The sequence below is a fragment of the Scyliorhinus canicula genome, chromosome 10 (assembly GCF_902713615.1).
Source record: "Scyliorhinus canicula chromosome 10, sScyCan1.1, whole genome shotgun sequence".
In the NCBI taxonomy this organism is placed as follows: domain Eukaryota; kingdom Metazoa; phylum Chordata; class Chondrichthyes; order Carcharhiniformes; family Scyliorhinidae; genus Scyliorhinus; species Scyliorhinus canicula.
This window is the reverse complement of record NC_052155.1, coordinates 3,213,288-3,235,916: the sequence shown is the minus strand read 5'-3', so window position 1 is coordinate 3,235,916 and position 22,629 is coordinate 3,213,288. Positions and strand designations below refer to the sequence as shown.

At 51.7% G+C, this 22,629-nt stretch overlaps 2 protein-coding genes across 2 annotated transcripts in view; one reads left to right on the top strand and one right to left on the bottom strand.

Annotated features, from left to right (window-relative positions):
• Positions 1-22,629, top strand: part of faim2a (Fas apoptotic inhibitory molecule 2a) — a 394,729-nt gene that overhangs the window by 81,031 nt on the left and 291,069 nt on the right. The gene's annotated exons all lie outside the window — the stretch shown is intronic.
• Positions 1-22,629, bottom strand: part of LOC119972186 (E3 ubiquitin-protein ligase TRIM21-like) — a 72,300-nt gene that overhangs the window by 29,965 nt on the left and 19,706 nt on the right. Inside the window, exon 2 of the mRNA XM_038808518.1 lies at positions 21,825-21,920. Within this exon, the coding sequence (XP_038664446.1) occupies positions 21,825-21,920 (96 nt within the window). The remainder of the gene's footprint in view (positions 1-21,824; positions 21,921-22,629) is intronic.

Below are 22,629 nucleotides of genomic sequence, written 5' to 3'. Positions count from 1 at the left end.
TGATGGTCCAGATCCACAGCAATGTGATTGACTCTTAAAGAGTCAAGGTGCTACCAAGAGTGGCTTGGTAGCACCACTAATAACCAAGCTGGTCGAGTCCGAAGGAACATTAACTGCTAGACTGAGACTGCAGCAGGTGGTGAGAGAACAAGAGGGAAAAGCAAAAAAAAAGACTGTGTGGTGAGTTGGTGAGGTCAGCTTTTCTTTCCTTTTCCTCTCTCCATCCTTCCACCACCTCTAACCTGCGGGGAGTGTGAAAATCAGGTAAGATTTTTTTTTCTCTCTCTGTAATTGTCAAGTGGATCAATAGAAGGGATGGCAGAGAGGGCAGTGCAATGTTCCTCCTGCAGGATGTTCGAGGTGAGGGACACCGTCAGTGGCCCTGCTGAATTCACCTGTGGGAAGTGCAGCCATCTCCAGCTCCTCAAAGACCGTGTTAGGGAACTGGAGCTGGATGAACTGAGGATCATTCGGGAGGCAGAGCCGGTTATAGATAGAAGCTACAGGGATGTAGTTACTCCTAAGAACGAAGGTAGCTGGGTGAGTGGGCAAACCAATGGCAGATGTATTGTGGGCAGCACGGTAGCACAGGTTATTAGCAGCGGCTTCACAGCGCCAGGGTCCCAGGTTCGATTCCCTGCTGGGTCACTGTCTGTGCAGAGTCTGCACGTTCTCTCCGTGTGTATATGTGTTTCCTCCGGGTGCTCCGGTTTCCTCCCACAGTCCAAAGATGTGCAGATTAGGTGGATCGGCCATGATAAATTGCCCTTAGTGACCAAAAAAGGTTAGGAGGAGTTAGTGGGTTACTGGGATAGGGTAGAAGTGAGGGCTTAAGTGGGTCGGTGTAGGCTCGATGGGCCAAATAGCCTCCTTCTGCACTGTATGTTCTATGTTCTATGCAGTATAATTTGGATAAGTGTGAGGTTATTCATTTTGGAAGCAAAAACAGGAAGGCAGATCATTACCTGAATGGTTGTAAATTGGGAGAGGGGAGTGTGCAGCTGGGAGGGGACCTGGGTGTCCTTGTGCACCATTCGCTGAAGGTAAGCATGCAGGTGTAGCAGGCGGTAAAGAAGGCTAATGGTATGTTGGCCTTCATTGCGAGAGGTTTTGAGCATAGAAGCACGGATGTGTTGCTGCAGTCAACAACTATTTGGATCAAATAGTTTGGATGGGTGGTGTTTGTGCAGTGTGTCCAGGAAGCTTTTCTAACACAGTATGTAGATTGTCCGACCAGAGGGGAGGCCATATTGGATTTGGTACTTGGTAATGAACCAGGGCAAGTGATAGATTTGTTAGTGGGGTAGCATTTTGGAGATAGTGACCACAATTCTGTGACTTTTACTTTAGTAATGGAGAGGGATAGGTGCGTGCAACAGGGCAAGGTTTACAATTGGGGGAAGGGTAAATACGATGCTGTCAGACAAGAACTGAAGTGCATAAGTTGGGAACATAGGCTGTCAGGGAAGGACACAGGGGCTGGTTTAGCTCATAGGGGCTGGTTTAGCTCATCGGGGCTGGTTTAGCTCATAGGGACTGGTTTAGCTCACTCAGCTAAATCACTGGCTTTTAAAGCAGACCAAGCAGGCCAGCAGCACGGTTCGATTCCCGTACCAGCCTCCCCGGACAGGCGCCGGAATGTGGCGACTAGGGGCTTTTCACAGTAACTTAATTGAAGCCTACTCGTGACAATAAGCGATTTTCATTTTCATTTCATTTTTTCAATTGAAATGTGGTACTTGTTCAAGGAACATATACTACGTGTCCTTGACATGTATGTCCCTGTCAGGCAGGGAAGAGATGGTCGAGTGAGGGAACCATGGATGACAAGAGAGGTTGAATGTCTTGTTAAGAGGAAGAAGGAGACTTATGTAAGGCTGAGGAAACAAGGTTCAGACAGGGCGCTGGAGGGATACAAGATAGCCAGGAGGGAACTGAAGAAAGAGATTAGGATTGTGGTGAATGTATTCACCACAATCAAGGCACAGTTAGTGAAGCCCGTAAATGAGGTGTTCGCTAGACGCCTCCTCACTACTCGCCGTCATCGTGCCAGAGAATCGCTGGACGAGTATCTCGAAACCCTGACCCTACTCGCGAGGAACTGCAGCTATCGAGATGTAATGGTGGAGGAACACATGAACTCACAGATCCTGGACACCTACGTGGTGGGAGTCCGCTCGAACTATATCAGGCAGCTCCTGCTGGAAAACGGGACCTCCAACCTGCGGGAAACGGTAAAGCTAGCGACCTCACTAGAGGTGGCCTACCAGAACATCAGCGCATTCCCCACGGGCCTGCCGAACCCCTCGTGGATACCCTTGTCACAACCCCCGTCGGACTCGACTACGTCACAGGCCTGTGCCGCGCGTCTGCCAGCCCAGCCCGGGGAACCACAGTGCTACTTCTGCGGCCAGGGTCAACAACCCCGGCAGGGCTGCCCAGCCCGCACAGCGACGTGTAGCGATTGTGTGAAAAAGGGGCACTTCGCTAGGGTCTGCCTGGGCTGGCCTGAGGCCCAGAAATCAAAAGCACACCAGGCCCGACCCATGGACTCGTAGCCCCACAGACCCCACAATGCGGCTGCGTGCCTGCCCGAAACGCCCCCATCAGATGCGTCATCGACAGCGTGCGACTCGTGGGGGCCACCATCTTGGTCACCGGCCCCAACCCCGGCCGATACGTGCGACCGATGGGGGCAGCCATCTTGGTCGCCATCTTCGCCCCAGCCCGACAGGTGTGACTCATGGGGGCCGCCATCTTGTGACTTCACCGACCGCACAGAGTACCCGCAGCTGGGTGCAGTCACCCGCGACCAGTCGCAGCCAAAACAGCTGAAGAACTCCATGATGGTCGTCAGGATCAACGGGCACGAAATGAAATGAAATGAAATGAAAATCGCTCATTGTCATAGAATCATAGAATTTACAGTGCAGAAGGAGGCCATTCGGCCCATCGAGTCTGCACCGGCTCTTGTAAAGAGCACCCTACCCAAGGTCAACACCTCCACCCTATCCCCATAACCCAGTAACCCCACCCAACACTAAGGACAATTTTGGACACTAAGGACAATTTATCATGGCCAATCCACCTAACCTGCACATCTTTGTGACTGTGGGAGGAAACCGGAGCACCCGGAGGAAACCCACGCACACACGGGGAGGATGTGCAGACTCCGCACAGACAGTGACCCAAGCCGGAATCGAACCTGGGACCCTGGAGCTGTGAAGCGATTGTGCTATCCACAATGCTACCGTGCTGCCCTTGTCACAAGTAGGCTTCAAATGAAGTTACTGTGAAAAGCCTCTAGTCACCACATTCCGGTGCCTGTTTTGGGAGGCTGGTACGGGAATTGAACCGTGCTGCTGGCTTGCATTGGTCTGCTTTCAAAGCCAGTGATTTAGCCCTGTGCTAAACCAGAGACCCCGCCTTTTCGACTCCGGGAGCACAGAGAGCATTGTCCACCCCGACATGGTAAGACGCTGCTCCCTCCACACCTACCCAGCCTCCCAAACAATCTCCCTTGCCTCTGGGTCCCATTCGGTTCAGATCCGGGGGTACTGTGTCGCCAACCTCGCGATGCAGGGCGCAGGTACGAGCGTTTTAAGCTCTACGTCCTCCCACACCTCTGCGCCCCCTACTGCTCGGATTGGACTTTCAATGTAACCACCGAAGCCTGACCCTACAGTTCGGCGGACCCTTGCCCCCCCTCAGTGAGGCCACACCTGGAGTATTGTGTTCAGTTTTGGTCTCTTTACTTGAGAAAGGACGTACTGGCACTGGAGGGTGTGCAGAGGAGATTCACTAGGTTAATCCCAGAGCTGAAGGGCTTGGATTATGAGGAGAGGTTGAGTAGACTGGGACTATACTCGTTGGAATTTAGAAGGATGAGGGGGGCTCTTATAGAAACATTTAAAATTATGAAGGGAATAGATAGGATAGATGCGGGCAGGTTGTTTCCACTGGCGGGTGAAAGCAGAACTAGGGGACATAGCCTCAAAATAAGGGGAAGTAGATTTAGGACTGAGTTTAGGAGGAACTTCTTCACCCAAAAGGTTGTGAATCTATGGAATTCCTTGCCCAGTGAAGCAGTTGAAGCTCCTTCATTACATGTTTTTAAGGTAAAGATAGATAGTTTTTTGAAGAATAAAGTGATTCAGGGTTATGGTGTTCGGGCCGGAAAGTGGAGCTGAGTCCACAAAAGATCAGCCATGATCTCATTAAATAGCGGAGCAGGCTCGAGGGGCCAGATGGCCTACTCCTGCTCCTAGTTCTTATGTTCTTATGTTCTCACGGTGTGCAGCCTCGCGACCCTCAAGGTCTCATCCCCTCTTCACTCTTTGCGAGCCTCACTCCTAACTGTAAGCCCATCGCCACCAGGGGCAGACGGTACAGTTCGCTGGATATAACGTTTATCAAGTCGGAGGTCCAGTGACTGTTGAGTGAAGGGATCATTGAAGCCAGCAACAGCCCCTGGAGAGCGCAAGTGGTGGTCGTCCGGACCGGGGAAAGAATCGGATGGTTGTGGACTACAGCCAGACAATTAACCGATTCACGCAACTCGATGCGCATACTCCTCCCCGCATAGTGGAGATGTTCAACCAGATCGCGCAGTACCATGTGTTCTCCACAGTCGATCTGAAGGCGGCCTACCACCAGCTCCCAATCCACCCGGAAGAGCGCCACAACACTGCTTTCGAGGCAGCCGGTCGGCTCTTCCACTTCCTCAGAGTCCCCTTCGGCGTCACTAACGGGGTCTTGGTCTTTCAGAGAACGATGGACCAAATGGTGAATCAGTACAGTTTGCGGGCTACATACCAGTGCTTGGACAATGTGACCATCTGCGGCCATGACTAGCAGGACCATGATGCCAACCTCCAGAGGTTCCTCCAGGCTGCCCAATCCCTCAATCTCACATACAATAAGGAAAAATGCGTCTTCGGTACTACCCGGCTAGCCATCCTCGTCTATGTCATAGAGAACGGAGTCCTAGGGCCCAACCCTGACCGTATGCGCCACCTCACAGACCTCCCCCCTCCCCACAGCCTCAAGGCCCTAAAATGATGCCTGGGGCTGTTCTCCTACTACGCCCAGTGGGTCCCCAACTATGCGGACAAAGCCCGGCCACTTATTCAAACAACCACTTTTCCCCTGACGGATGAGGCCTGTGCGGCCTTCATCCGCATCAAGGTCGACATCACCAAGGCCGCAATGCACGCGGTGGATGAGTCCATCCCTTTTCAAGTAGAGAGCGACGCGTCAGACATCGCACTGGCCGCCATACTCAACCAGGCGGGCAGGCCAGTAGCATTTTTTTCTAGGACCCTCAACGCTCCTGAAATTCGACACCCCTCGGTCGAGAAGGAAGCACAAGCCAAAGTGGAAGCCGTGAGGCACTGGAGGCATTACCTAGCCGGTAGGAGGTTCACCCTCGTCACTGACTAACGATCGGTAGCCTTCATGTTCGACAACGCACAATGGGAAAAAATAAAAAATGATAAAGTCTTGAGGTGGAGGATCGAATTCTCCACCTACAATTACGATATCAAGTATCGTCCTGGGAAGCTCAACAAGCCCCCAGATGCCCTGTCCCGCGGCACGTGCCAGCGCGCCAGATGACCGACTTCGGGCTATCAACAATGACCTCTGCGCCCGGGGGTCACCCGGCTTACCCACTTCATTAAGGCCCACAACCTGCCCTTCTCCTCCGAGGAGGTCAAGGCCATGACCAGGGACTGCCAAGTCTGCGTGGAGTGCAAACCGTACTTCTACCGGCCGGACAAGGCCCACCTGGTAAAGGCCTCCCGGCCCTTTGAGCACCTAAGTATTTACTTCAAAAGGCCCCTCCCACCAACCGGAATATATACTTTCTCACCATCATCGATGAGTACTCCCGCTTCCCCTTCGCCGCCCCCTGCCCCGACATGACCTTAGCAACCGTAATAAAGGCACTGCACAGCATCTTCACGCTGTTCGGTTTCCCTGCCTACGTCCACAGTGACCGGGGCACATCGCTCATGAGCGATGAGCTGCGTCAGTACCTGCTCAACAAAGGCATCGCCTCGAGCAGGACTACGAGCTATAAAATGCAACGGTATGGAAGGCCATTCTTCTGGCCCTTAGGTCTAGAAGTATCCCCATCCCCGCTGGCAGGAAGTCCTCCATCAGATCATTCTGGGACGAATGGGACCCCTCACGATCGTTTGTTTATCTTCCCCAGGAAGTCCATCTCCGGGGTCTCGCTTCCATCTTGGCTGAAAACCCCGGGACCCGTCCTTCTCCGGAGGCACATGAGGAGCCATAAGACCAATCCCCTGGTCGAGTGGGTCCAGCTGCTGCACGCCAACCCCCAGTACGCTTACATTGCGCACCAGGACAGATGGCAAGATACGGTCTCCCTACGGGACCTGGCGTCAGTTGGTTTCCCTGCCAACCCGCCCCCCCCCCCGCCTACAACCCCCCCTCCACGCTGCCCACCACCACACACAGCGCCCCATACGCCCCCTGGGTCTCCTGTATTGTCCCGCGCCGACACTGCCGCCACCCATCGCCCCCCCACCCTACCCCCGCACCCCAACCATCTCCGACACTCCAGACTGACGCTCAAGCTCCAGACAAAACGCCCCTGGAGTTACCACCTGTAACAGCTGTGCCCGTCACACCACCAGAGCTGCGGAGGTCAAAGAGAACAATCCAGCCTCCAGATAGACTAAATATGTAATAACCCCACGTCACCCCCGCTGGACTTGATTTTTTTAACAGGGGGTGAATGTGGTGAATGTATTCACCATAATGCATGCATGATACTGTAATCTGTGACCTATGACCTGGAAGTGGTGATATGAACTGCTTCCAGGTACTGTACTGTAACCCCGGTATGGCTCCGTCTCTGGCTCCGCCCATACCATATATAAGCCGGCCTCTTGTGAGCGGCATTCATTCTGTACTACTGAATCTGGCTAGGCAAGTTCATGACTAATAAAGCCCACTTGCTCTCTCTGCCTCACTGTGAATTGAAGGTATATCAAGGAAGCTAAGAGAGGGCATGAAATATCTTTGGCAGGTAGGATCAAGGAAAGCCCCAAGACCTTTTACACTTATGTGAGAAATATGAGAATGACTAGAGCTTGGGTAGGTCCGATCAAGGACAGTAGTGGGAGATTGTGTATTGAGTCTGAAGAGATAGGAGAGGTCTTGAACGAGTACTTTTCTTCAGTATTTACGAATGAGAGGGGCCATATTGTTGGAGAGGACAGTGTGAAACAGACTGGTAAGCTCGAGGAGATACTTGTTAGGAAGGAAGAGGTGTTGGGCATTTTGAAAAACTTGAGGATAGACAAGTCCCCCGGGCCTGACTGGATATATCCAAGGATTCTATGGGAAGCAAGAGATGAAATTGCAGAGCCGTTGATAATGATCTTTTCGTGCTCACTGTCAACAGGGGTGGTACCAGGGGATTGGAGAGTGGCGAATGTCGTGCCCATGTTCAAAAAAGGGAATAGGGATAACCCTGGGAATTACAGGCCAGTTAGTCTTACTTCGGTGGTAGGCAAAGTAATGGAAAGGGTACTGAGGGATAGGATTTTTGAGCATCTGGAAAGACACTGGTTGATTAGGGATAGTCAGCACGGATTTGTGAGGGGAAGGTCATGCCTCACAAGTCTTATTGAATTCTTTGAGGAGGTGACCAAGCACATGGATGAAGGTAAAGCAGTGGATGTAGTGTACATGGATTTTAGTAAGGCATTTGATAAGGTTCCCCATTGTAGGCTTATGCAGAAAATAAGGAGGCATGGGACAATGGGAAATTTGGCCAGTTGGATAACAAACTGGCTAACCGATAGAAGACAGAGAGTGGACTTCCGGTTGCGGCTATGACTAGCTAAGCTGCACATTTGGAAGCTCCTGCAACAAAGGTGTTTTGGGCCAATTGGAGGGCCCCAACGGCGCTGAAAAAACGAATCCCGGTGGGGGAAGGTCCCCTGAGGAGAACTAGACCGATTTTATGGTCGGTACCCGGAGTGGAGCGGAAAGAAAAACGGCAGCAGCTCCCCAAAAAAAGCGGGGGAAGAAAATCAAAATGGCGGCCGGCGGTGCATCGGAGGAGTGGAAGAAATGGGCGGAGGAGCAGCAGGCCGCTCTCCTCCGTTTTTTCACGGAGATGAAAGTGGAGCTCTTAGAGTCCATGAACGCGACGGCTACCAGGTTGGTGGGAGCCCAGGCGATCCAAGAGGCGTCGATTAAAGATCTGCAGCAGGAGATGACCGCGAGGGAGGAGGAGGCCACAGTCATCGGGGCAAAGGTGGAGGTGCACGAGGCACTCCACATGAAGTGGCAGAGCCGCTTCGAGGAGCTGGACACTCGGATGAGGAGGAAAAATTTGAGGATCCTGGGCCTGGAAGAAGGCCTGGAGGGGTCGGATCTCCCGGGATATGTGGCGGAGATGTTGAGCTCCCTGATGGGGGAAGGGGCCGGTCCGGCGCCCCTGGAATTGGAAGAGGCATACCGGGTCATGGCCAGGAGGCCTAGGGCAAACGAGCCCCCGAGGGCGGTGCTGGTGCGGTTCCAGCGGCTAAGTGATCGAGAGAAAGTCCTGAGGTGGGCAAAAAGGGAGAAAAGCAGCAAGTGGCAGAACTCGACGGTAAGGGTGTACCAGGACTGGAGTGCGGAGGTGGCAAAGCGGCGGGCCCGGTACAACCGGACAAAGGCGGTGCTACACGCGAAAAAGATCAAATTTGGAATGCTGCAACCGGCGCGCTTGTGGGTCACCTACAAGGACCAACATCATTATTTCGAGTCCCCAGAGGAGGCCTGGACCTTTGTACAAGAGGAAAAGTTGGACACGAACTAAAACCTGGGAGCACCGGCGGTCGTAGCCGCCGGGGGACTCTTGATTGAGCAAGTGGCCCTTTTCTTTTTCAGGCCAGGTCGGAACTGGGTAACAGTTTCGTGGATTGTTTGGGGTGTTTTTTCTCGAACGGTTGACTTTTCTGAATATTTTGAAGGTTTCGAGTTGTTGGGTGTTTCTTTGTACTGTTGAAATCTCTATTGTGGGTCGTTGGCTTCTTATGGGGTGTTTTTTCCCGTTTCCAATTTCCCTTAGTTACTTACCCCTCTTACCCTTTTTCTTTGGGTGCTTGGGGGGGTTTTTTGTTCTTTTTTTTCTTTTCGGGTTATGGTTATCTGCGGTTATTTATACTGTTTGATGGAGGGTGATGGTTGGGCACACTGTTAGTTGATAGTTAGTTAATTATTTTGTTATTTAAGTGTGTAGTTAAGTATTTATGTATTTAGTTGCCATTGGGTAGTTATATCGTTAAGTTGGGGAGACGGGACGGGGGGGAGCGGGTTGATTATGCGGGTCTTTCTCGGGGGTTTTAAGGGGATCTTTCACGGGCGCAGATGGGGTGAACCGGGAGGAGTCGGAATGTGGCAGGAGCAGCCGGGTCAGCGGAGACCAGCTGACTCTCGGGAGTACGATGTGGGGTACATCGCGGCTAGGAGGGGTCCTAGCCGGGGGGGGGGGGGGGGGGGGGGGGGGGGGGAGGGGGGGGGGCTGGGGGGGGACACCGGGTTGCTGCTGGAAAGACCAGGGACGAGAAGGGGAGAGCCGGGGGGGTGGGGGGGGGGGGGCCATCGCTATGGGAAGCGGGTCAGAAAAGAAGGGATGACCCGGGGCGAGCAAGGGACAAGACATGGCTAATCGACAGGGAGTAGGGACGGGTCGCTCTGCGACCCGATTGATCACGTGGAACGTAAGGGGGCTGAATGGGCCGGTCAAAAGATCAAGGGTCTTCTCACACCTGAAGGGACTGAAGGCTGATGTAGCAATGCTGCAGGAGACTCATTTGAGGGTAGCAGATCAGGTCCGCCTGAGAAGGGGTGGGTGGGACAGGTGTTCCACTCAGGCTTGGATATCAAGAACCGGGGGGTGGCGATTTTGGTGGGAAAGAGGGTGTCGTTTGTGGCGGCAGAGGTGGTGGCAGACAAGGAGGGCAGGTACGTGATGGTGAGGGGTAGGCTGCAGGGAGAGAATGTGGTACTGGTAAATGTGTATGCCCCGAACTGGGACGACGCGGGTTTTATGAGGCGCCTGCTGGGCCTCATCCCGGGACTGGAGGCAGGGGGCCTGATCATGGGAGGGGACTTTAATACGGTGTTAGACCCTGGGCTGGATAGATCGAGTTCCAGGACGAATAGGAGGCCGGCAGCGGCAGAGGTGTTAAGGGGGTTCATGGAGCAGATGGGAGGGGTAGACCCATGGAGATTTGGTAGGCCTAGGGCGAGGGAGTATTCTTTTTTCTCCCACGTCCACAGAGTGTACTCTAGGATCGATTTTTTCGTATTGAACAGGGGGCTGATACTGAGAGTGCAGGACACGGAGTACTCGGCCATTGCGATATCGGACCATGCACCACATTGGGTGGACGTGGACATGGGGGAGGCGCGGGACCAACGCCCGTTGTGGCGCCTGGATGTAGGGCTGTTGGCGGACGAAGAGGTGTGCAGAAGGGTGAGAACGGGCATTGAGAACTATCTGGGTACGAATGACACAGGTGAGGTGCAGGTGGGGACGGTCTGGGAGGCCTTGAAAGCAGTGATCAGAGGAGAGCTGATCTCCATAAGGGCACACAGAGAGAGGAAGGAGAGGCAGGAAAGGGAGAGGCTGGTGGGGGAGCTCCTAGAAGTAGATAGGAAATATGCGGCGGCACCAGAGGAGGGGCTATTAAGGGAGCGGCGTAGCTTGCAGGCCAGGTTCGACCTACTGACCACTAGGAAGGCGGAAATGCAGTGGAGAAGGGCGCAGGGTGCGGCGTATGAGTACGGGGAAAAGGCGAGCAGGATGCTGGCACACCAGCTTCATAAGCGAGATGCAGCCAGAGAGATTGGGGGAGTGAGAGAGAGGGGTGGGGATGTAGTGCAGAAGGGGCAAGAGGTGAATAGGGTCTTTAGGGACTTCTATAGGGAATTGTATAGGTCTGAACCGCCGAAGAGGAGAGGGGGAATGAAGAACTTTCTCGACAAATTGGGGTTCCCAAAGGTACAGGAGGAGCTGGTGGAAGGGTTGGGGGCGCCGATAGAGCTGCAGGAGCTAATTAAAGGGATAGGCCAGATGCAGGCGGGGAAGGCGCCGGGGCCGGATGGGTTCCCGGTGGAGTTTTACAGGAAATTTGTGGACTTGGTAGGTCCAGTGCTGGTGCGAGCCTTTAATGAGGCGCGCGAGGGGGGGGTTCTGCCCCCAACAATGTCGCAGGCCCTGATCTCCTTGATTTTGAAGCGGGACAAGGACCCGGTCCAGTGCGGGTCCTACAGGCCCATCTCCCTCCTGAATGTTGACGCCAAGCTGTTAGCAAAGGTCCTGGCAACCAGGATAGAGGACTGTGTGCCAGGGGTAGTCCATGAAGACCAGACGGGGTTCGTGAAGGGACGCCAACTTAACACAAATGTCCGGAGATTGTTAAATGTGATTATGATGCCAGCAGTGGAAGGGGAGGCGGAGATAGTGGTAGCGCTGGACGCGGAGAAGGCATTTGACAGGGTGGAGTGGGAATACTTGTGGGAGACGTTGGAAAGGTTTGGGTTTGGGGAGGGATTTATCAAGTGGGTAAAACTGCTCTATTCAGCTCCGATGGCAAGTGTGGTAACAAACGGGAGGAGGTCAGAATATTTTGGGCTCCATCGAGGTACTAGGCAGGGATGTCCCCTATCTCCCTTACTCTTTGCATTAGCGATTGAGCCGTTGGCGATGGCACTGAGGGGTTCAGGGGGGTGGAGAGGACTGACAAGGGGAGGGGAGGAACATCGGGTCTCGCTCTATGCGGATGATTTGTTGTTGTATGTGGCAGACCCGGAGGGGGGAATGCCGGAGGTAATGGGGATACTAGCGGAGTTCGGGGACTTTTCGGGATATAAATTAAATCTGGGGAAAAGTGAGGTCTTTGTAATACACCCGGGAGACCAAGGGGAGGGAATTGGGAGGCTCCCCTTCAAAAGAGCAGTTAAAAGTTTTAGGTATTTGGGGGTGCAGGTGGCAAAGAACTGGGGGACCCTCCACAAGTTGAACTTTTCCAGACTGGTGGAACAGATGGAGGAGGAGTTTAAGAGGTGGGACATGGTGCCGCTGTCGCTGGCAGGGAGGGTGCAGTCAGTTAAAATGACGGTCCTCCCGAGGTTCTTGTTTTTGTTCCAGTGTCTGCCCATCTTCCTCCCCAGGGCCTTTTTCAAGAAGGTAACGAGTAGTATCATGGGGTATGTGTGGGCACATGGCACCCCGAGAGTTAGAAGGGTCTTTTTGGAGCGGAGTAGGGATAGTGGAGGGCTGGCGTTACCCAACCTTTCAGGATATTACTGGGCGGCAAATACATCGATGGTACGAAAGTGGATGATGGAAGGGGAGGGGGCAGCCTGGAAGCGCATGGAGAGGGCGTCCTGCGGCAACATAAGCTTAGGGGCACTGGTAACGGCACCATGGCCGCTCCCTCCCACGAGGTATACCACGAGCCCGGTGGTGGCGGCCACCCTCAAGATCTGGGGGCAGTGGAGGCGACACAGGGGGGAAGTGGGAGGTCTGATAGGGGCACCACTAAGAGGGAACCACAGATTTGCGCCGGGAAACACAGGAGGGGGATTCCAGAGCTGGCAGAGGGCGGGTATTAGACAACTGAGGGACTTGTTTATAGAGGGGAGGTTTGCGAGCCTGGGAGAGCTGGAGGAGAAATTTGGGCTCCCCCCGGGGAACACGTTCAGGTACCTCCAAGTGAAGGCATTTGCCAGACGACAGGTAGCGGGGTTCCCCGCGCTCCCCGACAGGGGGTGAGTGATAGGGTGCTATCAGGGGTCTGGGTCGGGGAGGGGAAGATCTCGGACATCTATAAGATTATGCAGGAGGTGGAGGAGGTACCAGTAGAGGAGCTGAAAGATAAGTGGGAGTTAGAGCTGGGGGAACAGATAGAGGACGGGACATGGGCAGACGCCCTGGAGAGGGTCAACTCGTCGTCGTCATGTGCGAGACTAAGTCTCATTCAATTTAAGGTACTGCATAGAGCCCACATGACGGGGACAAGGATGAGTCGGTTTTTCGGGGGTGAAGACAGGTGTATTAGATGTTCGGGAAGCCCTGCGAATCATGCACATATGTTTTGGGCATGTCCGGCACTGGAGCAGTTCTGGAAGGGGGTGGCAGGGACGGTGTCGAGAGTGGTGGGGTCCAGGGTCAAGCCAGGATGGGGACTTGCGATCTTCGGGGTTGGGGTGGAACCGGGGGTACAGGAGGCGAGGGAGGCTGGAATATTAGCCTTTGCGTCCTTGGTGGCTCGGAGGAGGATCCTGATTCAGTGGAGGGACGAAAGGCCTCCGAGTGTTAACACCTGGTTAAACGACATGGCAAACTTCATCCAATTGGAAAGGATCAAATTCGCCCTGAGAGGGTCGGTGCAGGGGTTTTTCAGGCGATGGCAACCCTTCCTAGACCTCTTGGATCAGAGATAGAAACTGAGGCCGTGACAGCAGCAACCCGGGAGGGGAGGGGAGGGCGGGAGGGGGGGAGGGGGGGGGAGGGGGGGGGACAAAGACGAAGGAAGTACGGTAGCGGTGGTGGCACGGGCAAGGCCTGCCCGAGGACGCTGCTAGAAATGATAAGTTGGTCTGACTGTCGGTTCGCCGGCGGGGGGGGTGGGGGGGACGCGCGAGTAGGCGGGGGGGGGACTTTTTTTTTTCTTTTTCTTGTTAAGTAGGGGGGTTTGACTTTGTTTTGTTATAATTTAAATGTAAATGTAGGGGGGGTTAAAATGTTTGTATTTTGAAAAATTTCTTCAATAAAAATTATTTAAAAAAAAAAAGAAGACAGAGAGTGGTGGATGGCAAATATTCAGCCTGGATCCCAGTTACCAGTGGCGTACCGCAGGGATCATTTCTGGGTCCTCTGCTGTTTGTGATTTTCATGAATGCCCTCTGTAGGGGGTGGTTTAGCAGAGGGCTAAATCGCTGGCTTTCAAAGCAAACCAAGGCAGGCTAGCCGTATGGTTCAATTCCCGTACCAGCCTCCCCGAATAGGCGCCGGAATGTGGTGACTAGGGGCTTTTCACAATAACTTCATTTGAAGCCTACTTGTGACAATAAGCGATTTTCATTTCATTTCATGTGTTGGGTAAGCTGGGTCTACGAGGACTGTGTTTACTGCAGCAGTGAGAGAGACAGGCTTCCAACACTTGAAGAAATGCAACTCTATTTTATTGAACTCTTAACTATCATACATACTTTAACTGTGGGTTGACATTATGCTGAGTTGACTGGAGACCTGAGGCTAACCTGACCAGACTATCTTACTACCACATGGTGTATGTTCTAGTTTTGCTCACAGGCTCTGACTAGCGGGAAAACTAGTGCCCTCTGGCTTTATAGTGGTCGCGTCCTGTCTGGTGATTTATTGCTGTGTTCTGTGTGTTCATTGGTCATCCTGTGTGTCAATCACTGCCTGTCTGTGCACCATCATATACTTGTGTGTATATTATGACAGCTTGGATGAGGGAGTTGAAGGGTGGGTCAGTAAATTTGCAGGCGATAGGAAGATTGGTGGAGTTGTGGATAGTGAGGAGGGCTGTTGTCGGCTGCAAAGAGACATAGATAGGATGCAGAGCTGGGCTGAGAAGTGGCAGATGGAGTTTAACCCTGAAAAGTGTGAGGTTGTCCATTTTGGAAGGACAAATATGAATGCGGAATACAGGGTTAACGGTAGGGTTCTTGGCAATGTGGAGGATCAGAGCGATCTTCATAGATTTTTGAAAGTTGCCACTCAAGTAGATAGAGCTGTGAAGAAGGCCTATGGTGTGCTACCATTCATTTGCAGAGGGATTGAATTGAAGAGCCGTGAGGTGATGATGTAGTTGTACAACACCTTGCTAAGGCCACATATGGAGTACTGTGTGCAGTTCTGGTCGCCTCATTTTAGGAAGGATGTGGAAGCTTTAAGGTGCAAAGGAGATTTACCAGGATGTTGCCTGGAATGGAGAGTAGGTCTTACGAGGAAAGGTTGAGGGTGCTAGGCCTTTTCTCATTAGAACGGAGAAGGATGAGGGGCGACTTGATAGAGGTTTATAAGATGATCAAGGGAATAGATAGAGTAGACAGTCAGAGACTTTTTTCCCGGGTAGAACAAACCATTACAGGGGGACATAAATTTAAGGTGAATGGTGGAAGATATAGGGGGGATGTCAGAGGTAGGTTCTTTACCCAGAGAGTAGTGGGGGCATGGAATGCACTGCCTGTGGAAGTAGTTGAGTCGGAAACATTAGGGACCTTCAAGCGGCTATTGGATAAGTACATGGATTACGGTAGAATGATGGGGTGTAGATTAATTTGTTCTTAATCTAGGACAAAAGTTCGGCACAACGTCGTGGGCCGAAGGGCCGGTTCTGTGCTGTATTTTCTATGTTTTATGTTCTAATTATACAGGGCCTTGGTGAGGCCACAGCTAGAGTATTGTGTGCAGTTTTGGTCTCATTCTCTGAGGAAGGATGTTCTTACTCTTGAGGGCGTGCAGTGAAGGTTTACCAGACTGATTCCAGGGATGGCGGGACTGTCATATGAGGAGAGATTGACTTGGTTGGGATTGTCACACAAAAGGTTGCTGCATAAGATAAAGATGCATGGCATTGAGGGTAAAGTAGTAGCATGGATAGAGGATTGGTTAATTAATAGAAAGCAAAGAGTTGGGATAAATGGGTGTTTCTCTGGTTGGCAATCAGTAGCTAGTGGTGTCCCTCAGGGATCCGTGTTGGGCCCACAATTGTTCACAATTTACATTGATGATTTGGAGTTGGGGACCAAGGGCAATGTGTCCAAGTTTGCAGATGACACTAAGATGAGTGGTAAAGCGAAAAGTGCAGAGGATACTGGAAGTCTGCAGAGGGATTTGGATAGGTTAAGTGAATGGGCTCGGGTCTGGCAGATGGAATACAATGTTGACAAATGTGAGGTTATCCATTTTGGTAGGAATAACAGCAAACGGGATTATTATTTAAACGATAAAATATTAAAGCATGCCGCTGTTCAGAGAGACTTGGGTGTGCTAGTGCATGAGTCACAGAAGGTTGGTTTACAAGTGCAACAGGTGATTAAGAAGGCAAATGGAATTTTGTCCTTCATTGCTAGAGGGATGGAGTTTAAGACTAGGGAGGTTATGTTGCAATTGTATACGGTGTTAGTGCGGCCACACCTGGAGTATTGTGTTCAGTTTTGGTCTCCTTACTTGAGAAAGGACGTACTGGCGCTGGAGGGTGTGCAGAGGAGATTCACTAGGTTAATCCCAGAGCTGAAGGGGTTGGATTATGAGGAGAGGTTGAGTAGACCGGGACTGTACTCGTTGGAATTTAGAAGGATGAGGGGGGATCTTATAGAAACATTTAAAATTATGAAGGGAATAGATAGGATAGATGTGGGCAGGTTGTTTCCACTGGCGGGTGACAGCAGAACTAGGGGGCATAGCCTCAAAATAAGGGGAAGTAGATTTAGGACTGAGTTTAGGAGGAACTTCTTCACCCAAAGGGTTGTGAATCTATGGAATTCCTTGCCCAGTGAAGCAGTTGAGGCTCCTTCATTACATGTTTTTAAGGTAAAGATAGATAGTTTTTTGAAGAATAAAGGGATTAAGGGTTATGGTGTTCGGGCCGGAAAGTGGAGCTGAGTCCACAAAAGATCAGCCATGATCTAATTGAATGGCAGAGCAGGCTCGAGGGGCCAGATGGCCTACTCCTGCTCCTAGTTCTTATGTTCTTATGTTCTTATGTTCTCGCTGGAGTTCAGAAGAATGAGGGGAATCTCATAGAGACTTATAAAATTCTAACAGGACTAGTCAGAGTAAATGCAGGGAAGATGTTCCCAATGATGGGTGTGTCCAGAACCAGGGGTCACAGCCTGAGGATTCAGGATAAACCATTTCGGACAGAGATGAGGAGACATTTCTTCACACAAAGAGTGATGAGCCTGTGGAATTCATTACCACAGGATGGAATTGATGCTAAAATTAATATATTCAAGAGGCGGTTGGATATAGCACTTGGGGAGAATAGGATCAAAGGCTATGGGGAGAAAGCAGGATTAGGCTACTGAGTTGGATGATCAGCCATGATCGTGATGAATGGCGGAGCAGGCTCGAAGGGCTAAAAGGCCTCCTCCTGCTCCTATCTTCTATGATCTATGAATTCCCATCATGTTGTGTGACACAACCCCATGGTAAATGGGGTAGACTTTGAATATTTCTAACAACTTGAGACTGGGCATCTATGAAGCGCTGTTGGCCATCAGCAGCAGCAGAATTGTATTCAACCACAATCTGCAAACTCATGGCCCAGTATATCCCCACTCGGCCATTACCACCAAGCCAGGGGATCAACCCTGGAAGAGTGCCAGGAAAGCATGCCAGGAACAACACCAGACATGCTGAAAAATGGGGTTTCAACCTGGTGAAGCTACAACACAGGACTACTTGCATACTAAACAACATAGGCAGCAAGTGATAGACAGAGCTAAGCAATCCCACAACTAACCGATCAGATCGAAGCTCTGTAGTCCTGCCACATCCAGCCGTGAATGGTGGTGGACAATTAAATAACTCACTGTGGGGGGAGGCTCCACAAATTTCCCATCCTCAAAGATTGAGGAGCCGAGCATATCAGTGCAAGAATGCGGCAGCACAGTAGCACACTGGTTAGCACTGTTGCTTCACAGCTCCAGGGTCCCAGGTTCAATTCCCGGCTTGGGTCCCTATCCGTGCGGAGTCTGCACGTTCTCCCCGTGTCTGCGTCGGTTTCCTCCGGGTGCTCCGGTTTCCTTCCAAGTACAAAGATGTGCAGGTTAGGTGGATTAGCCATGCTAAATTGCCCTTAGTGTCCAAAATGGGGCTTTTCGGGGCTTTTCACAGTAACTTAATTGAAGCCTACTGGTGACAAGCGATTTTCATTTCATTTTTCATTTCAAAATGTTAGGAGCGGTTATTGGGTTAGGGGGTCGGTTGGAAGTGGGTCGGTGCAGACTCGATGGGCCGAATGGCCTTTTTCTGCACTGTATGTTCTATAAGGCTGAAGCATTCGCAATAATCTTCAGGCAGAAGTGCAGAGTGATGATCCATCTTGGACTCCTCCAGAGATCCCCAGCATCACAGATGCCAGTCTTCAGCCAATACGATTCATCCCACATGATATCAAGAAATGGCTGAAGACACTGGATACTGCAAAGGCTGTGGTTCCCTGACAATATTCTAGCAATAGTACTGAAGGCTTGTGGTCCAGAATCAGCTACGCCCCTGGCCAAGTAGTTCAAGTACAGCTACGACACTGGCAATTACCTGGCCGTGTGGAAAATTGTCCAGCTACATCCTGTGCAAAAAAAGCAAAACAAATCTTCCCAAGCCAATTACCGCCCTATCAGTCTACTCTCAATCATCAGCAAAGTAATGGATGGGGTCATGAAAAGTATGATCAAGCGGCACTTACTGAGCAATAATGGCGCACGATAGCAGTGGTTATCACTGCTCACTCACAGTGCCAGGGTCCCAGGTTCGAATCCCGGCTTGGGTCACCGTCTGTGCAGAGTCTGCATGTTGTCCCCATGTCCATGTAGGTTTCCTCCGGGTGCTCTGGTTTCCTCCCACAGGTCCGAAAAGACGCGCTGTTAGGTAATTTGGACATTCTGAATTCTCCCTCCGTGTACACAAACAAGAGCCGGAATGTGGCAACTAAGGGATTTTCACAGTAACTTAATTACAGTGTTAATGTAAGCCTACTTGAGACAGTAAAGGTTATTATTATTATAACCTGCTCACTGACGCTCAGTTTGGGTTCTACCAGGGTCACTCAGCTCCTGACCTCATTACAGCTTTGGTTCAAACAAATCCAAAGATAGGGGGCGGAATTCTCCGCTCCCGGGAGAAATCGGGAGGGCCGTCGTGAACTCGGCCGAGTTTCACGACAGCCTCGGAGGCCGCTCCTCGCCCCCTATTCTCCCCTCCCGGCGGGGCTCGGAGCGGCGCTCCATAAATCTCGGCCGCAGGGGCGTCGTGCCAAGAATGATGCGGCCGGCACGCCTAATGACGTCAGCCGTGCATGCGCAGGTTGGCCGGCTCCAACCCGCACATGCGCGGCTGACGTCACGACGCTGACAGCTCGAACCCACGCATGCACGGTGGCCGTCTTTCCCCTCAGCCGCCCCGCAAGACGTGGCGGCTTGATCTTGCGGGGCGGCACAGGGGAAATAGTGCGTCCGATTGAGACGCCGGCCCGACGATCGGTGGGCACCGATCGCGGGCCTGTCCCCTCCCGAGCACAGTCGTGGTGCTCTTTCCCCCCACAAGCCCCAAACGGGCATATCTCACCCGTTTCACGACGGCAGCGAGCAGGTGCGGTTGCCGCCGTCGTTAAACGGTCGCGAACGGCAGGCCGCTCGGCCCATCCGGGTCGGAGAATCACCGTTCGCCGATTCTTCCGAGCCGGGGGGGGGGGGGGGGGGGGGAGAATCGCAGGGGGCGCCGGGGGGACGTGAATTTTGTCGGGGGGCCCTCCCGCGATTCTCCCACGCCGCCTGGGGAGCGGAGAATCACGCCCAGGAGCTTTTCACAGTAACTTCATACTTGTGACAATAAAAAAATATTTATTATGCAGGATAGGTAGATTGGCAATAACAATTGCTCCTTATTGTTCAGGGCTGTGCAGATTAGGTTATGGGGTTATAGGATAGGACGAGGTGGGCAGGGGTAGAATGTTCTTTTGGTGGGTTGAATGGCTTCATTCTACGCTGTAGGCATTCTATGGACAAAAAAGAGCTGAACTCTAAAGGTGAGAGTGATTGCCCTTGACATCAAGACAATGTTTGGTAGAGTATTGCATCAAGGAGCCCTAGGTAAACTGGAGTCAATGGGAATCAGGGGAACACTCTCCACTGGTTGGAGTCATACCCGGCACAAAGGAAGATGGTTGTGATTGTTGGAAGTCAGTCACCTCAATCCTGGGACTCCGAGGTCCTCGGGGTAGTGTCCTAGGTGCAACCATCTTCAGCGGCTTCATTATTGATCTTCCTTCCAACACAATGTCAGATTTGGGGATGATTACATAAAGTTCAGCACCATTCGCGACTCTGCAGATACTGAAGCAGTCCACATGCAAATGCAGCAAGACCTGGACAATATCCAGGCTTGAGCTGACAAGTGGCAAGTTACATTCACGCCACACAAGTGCCAGGCAATGACCATCTCCAATGTGAGAGAATCAAATCACCATCCCTCAAAATTCCATGGCAATACCATCCCTGAATCACTCACTATCAACATCCTGGGGATTACCCATTGACCCGGAATTGAACTGGACTAGCCATATAAATACTGTGGCTAAAAGAGAAGGTCAGGGGCAGCACGGTGGCCTAGTGGTTAGCACAACCGCCTCACGGCGCTGAGGTCCCAGGTTCGATCCCGGCTCTGGGTCACTGTCCGTGTGGAGTTTGCACATTCTCCCCGTGTCTGCGTGGGTTTCGCCCCCACAACCCAAAAATGTGCAGAGTAGGTGGATTGGCCATGCTAAATTGCCCCTTAATTGGAAAAATAATTGGGTAATCTAAATTTATAAAAAAAAAATAAAAAAAAAAAAGAGAAGGTCAGAGGCTAGGAATCCTACGGCGAGTAACTCATCTCCTGACTCCCCAAAGCCTCTCCACCATCAACAAGTCAGGAGTTTAATGGAATACTCCCCACTTGCCTGGATGAGTGCAGCTTCAACAACACTCAAGAAGCTCGACACCATCCGGGACAAAGGGGCCCGCTCGATTGGCACCCCTTCCACAAACATTCAATCCCTCCAGAACCGACACACAGCAGCAGCCATGTGTACCATCTGCAAGATGTGCTGCAGGAACTCACCAAGGCTCCTTAGCACCTTCCAAATCCACGACCACCACCATCTAGAAGGACAAAGCCAGCAGATACCTGGGAACCCCTCCACCTGGAGGTTCCCCGCCAAGTCACTCACCATCCTGACTTGGATATATATTATAATCTTTATTATTGTCACAAGTAGGCTTACATTAATGCTGCAATGAAGTTACTGTGAAAATCCCCTAGTCACCACACTACAGCACCTGTTTGGGTACAGTGACCCAAGCTGGGAATCAAAGCCGGGTCCCTGGCACTGTGAAGCAACAGTGCTAACCACTGTGCTGCCCATCGCTGTTCCTTCACTGTCGCTGGGTCAAATTCCTGGAACTCCCTAACAGCACAGTGGGTATACCTACACCACAAGGACTACTGTGGTTCAAGAAGGCAACTCATCACCACCACCTTCTCAAAGCTAATTAGGGACTGAATTTAAAAGATGTCAAGAAGCCTCTGGCACAGGACACCAAGTTGAAATGAGTAAGGGAAATCAGGAAATAAGACTGAAGAAACACAGATTTGTTTTTGACAACCTGAAGAGTTTTGGAGGAAGTAAAGAGAAAGTTTATCAGAAGAAAAATACTATGGATGTTGGAAAATTGAAATAAGAACAAAAGGTGGAAATACTCATCAGGTCAGGCAACATCTGTGGGGAGAAACAGTGTTTCATGTCATTGACTTTCCCGTTCTGATGAAAGGACATTGATCTGTAGCGTTGGATAGGATTTTCTGACACCAATAGGCATTGTAGCGGGCAGGATGGGAAAATTTGGAGAGCCATTGACTTTGAGAGACTTTCCAGGTTTTCCCATCCTGTCCACAGTGATGCCTGTCAGGGCCAGGTGCTCCCACCCATTAACTCTCTCTCCACAGATGCTGCCTGAATGTCCGAGAAGGTTTATTAAACTGTGCTTACGTCAATGTCCTGTAATGTCAGGGGAATCCTGCCCACCTCCTTCTTCATTCGGTCATGAACTTTCTTCAAATCCTTCACTTTCTTTGTGATCTGAAACTAAAATCAGTTGAACAATAAGCAAAATGAAATGAGATACTTGAAACACCCATTAGGTGCAGTAGCATTTGCAGTGAGAGAAAGATGGGGCTATCAATAGAGCTGAAGGACTTTTATCAAAAGATCGTCATGAACATTACGGACGTGATTTAACGGAAATGAAACAGAGTCCTTCATCGAGCATGTTTAGCCAGGTGTTTCCCAGTTATTAATGGCCTTGCTGCGAGGAAGGCCCCGCCAAGGCCACACTTAGTCCCATTCCCTACACTACTGAACTTTACTCACCAGGCTTTGAATCCCACACCACAGCCTTTGGATCCCCCCTATTGAAGGGGTCCTCGAGCCATCCACACTCTACCTTATAAGGGCACTCCTGGAACCGATCCCCGGCACGGGTAAGAAGCCACCTAGGCATGCCAGCCTGGCAATGCCACAGTGCCTGGGTGGCATAGAGGGGTGCCAGGGTACCACTCTGCCGATACACCTGGTCAGTGTTGGTGGAGACCGGTGCTAAATGGTTTCTGAGGTGCGGGCATTAGATCCCGTGCCTTGGGTAACTCCAGCGCAAACACATTCAAGTGAGCATGACTGCAAACTTGAATATGCAAATCTGGATTCACCACTGTGGACGGGATCCAGATCACGGCGCCTTGTCAGATATCGCGTAGCGAAACGAGGCAGTTAAATCTCACCAGTGGCCTCTTGCGAC